This window comes from Dipodomys ordii, unplaced genomic scaffold (genome assembly GCF_000151885.1).
Source record: "Dipodomys ordii isolate 6190 unplaced genomic scaffold, Dord_2.0 Scaffold34, whole genome shotgun sequence".
In the NCBI taxonomy this organism is placed as follows: Eukaryota; Metazoa; Chordata; class Mammalia; order Rodentia; family Heteromyidae; genus Dipodomys; species Dipodomys ordii.
The window spans coordinates 14718439-14719918 of NW_012267250.1; the positions used below are offsets into that span (position 1 = coordinate 14718439).

The 1480-nt window shown below is 39.1% G+C and overlaps 1 protein-coding gene across 1 annotated transcript in view; it reads left to right on the forward strand.

Annotated features, from left to right (window-relative positions):
• Stox1 (storkhead box 1) overlaps positions 1-1480 on the forward strand; it is a 75964-nt gene that overhangs the window by 66181 nt on the left and 8303 nt on the right. Inside the window, exon 2 of the mRNA XM_013017114.1 lies at positions 1121-1273. Coding sequence (XP_012872568.1) covers positions 1121-1273 — 153 coding nt within the window. The remainder of the gene's footprint in view (positions 1-1120; positions 1274-1480) is intronic.

A 1480-nucleotide genomic window follows, 5' to 3' on the forward strand; every position in this document is an offset into this window, starting at 1 on the left:
AAAAAAAAAAAAAAATTCTGTCCAACCAGGGTAATATAGTCTGTGTGTATTGGTGTGTATTGTGTCTGTCTTACTAATTGGAAAATACATCTGGTCTTTTCTGCTTCAAATCTTCTGATCATTCCAATGAGGAAGGAGTATAATGGTGACACTACTGGACTAGGAGTTGAAGATCTGTCTGTCTATCCATCCATCCAGTCCAATCTTCATTTGTATTTTTATGCTGGTACTGAGGCTTGAACTCAGGATCTCACACTCTTTCTTGCTCAGCTTTTTTTTTTTTTCTCAAGGCTGGTGTTCTACCACTTGAGCCACACCTCCATTCCCATATTTTTGCTGATTAATGGGAGAGTCACATGTACTTTTGTTTTTTGACTGAGCTGGCTTTAAACTGAATCCTCAGAGCTCAGCCTCCTTAGGAGCTAGGATTACAGGTATGAGTTATCGGTGCCGGGTTATTTTATTTGCTTTTAACCTTGAGACATTACTTGAGCTTTTTATAACTTTATGTATCTTAAGTACAGGAGCAGCATTGCCACCTCTTTCCTTTGTCAGATAGCTGCCATGAAAATGTGTTTGTTTGTTTTTTGTGGGACAGGGGGCTTGAACTCTGGACCTATGCGCTGACTCTGAGCTCTTCTACTAACGGCAAGTGCTCTACCACTTGAGCCACAGTGCCACTTCTGGTTTTCTGATGGGCAATTGAGATAAGAGTCTCACAGACTTTTCTGCCTGGGCTGGCTTTGAACCTCGATCCTCAGGTCTCAGCCTCCTGAGTAGCTAGGATTACAGGGGTGAGCCATTGGCACCTGGCTAAAATGTGTATATTTTGAGAGACCGGAACAGCTGTATAACTATGCCTGACCTCCTGAATTCTTTCAGATAGAAATTTACTGTCTTGCTTGGAGAGTAGTTTCAGACGCTATACATTTCAAAGAAGTAGAGACCACAATGTAAACCTTTCCTTCCATAGTTTTTCTATTGTACATGTCATCTCAACAGACAGAATAAAGACTGATGAAAGAAGAGCAATTCCACCTTCTAGTCTATATAACTGTCCTAGTTTGCAACATTTCTTATTGTCAGATTTATCACCTACATTTTTAAAATCTCTACTTAGGTGATGTTTTTCCAGTGCAAATGAACCCCATAGATCAGTCTCAGTTTGTGCCCTTGGCTGAAGTTGTTTGCTGTGCTATATCTGATATGAATGCAGCTCAGATTGTAGTAACACAGGAATCACTTTTGGAGCATTTGATGAAGCATTATCCAGGTAAGCAGTTTTTTTTTCTCTTTGTAGTTCATGCATTTGGTTTCTGTTTATAATCTTAGTTACAGATACCCTAGATGGTATCCATATTTAATTCTACAGAGTCTTTATGTCAGAACACTGCCAGAAAAAGTCCTGCCTCAAGAGATTTGGTAAGGGTATTTCCCTTACTTTCTAAATCAACTTCTCAAAAGTAAATTTTTTTTTTTT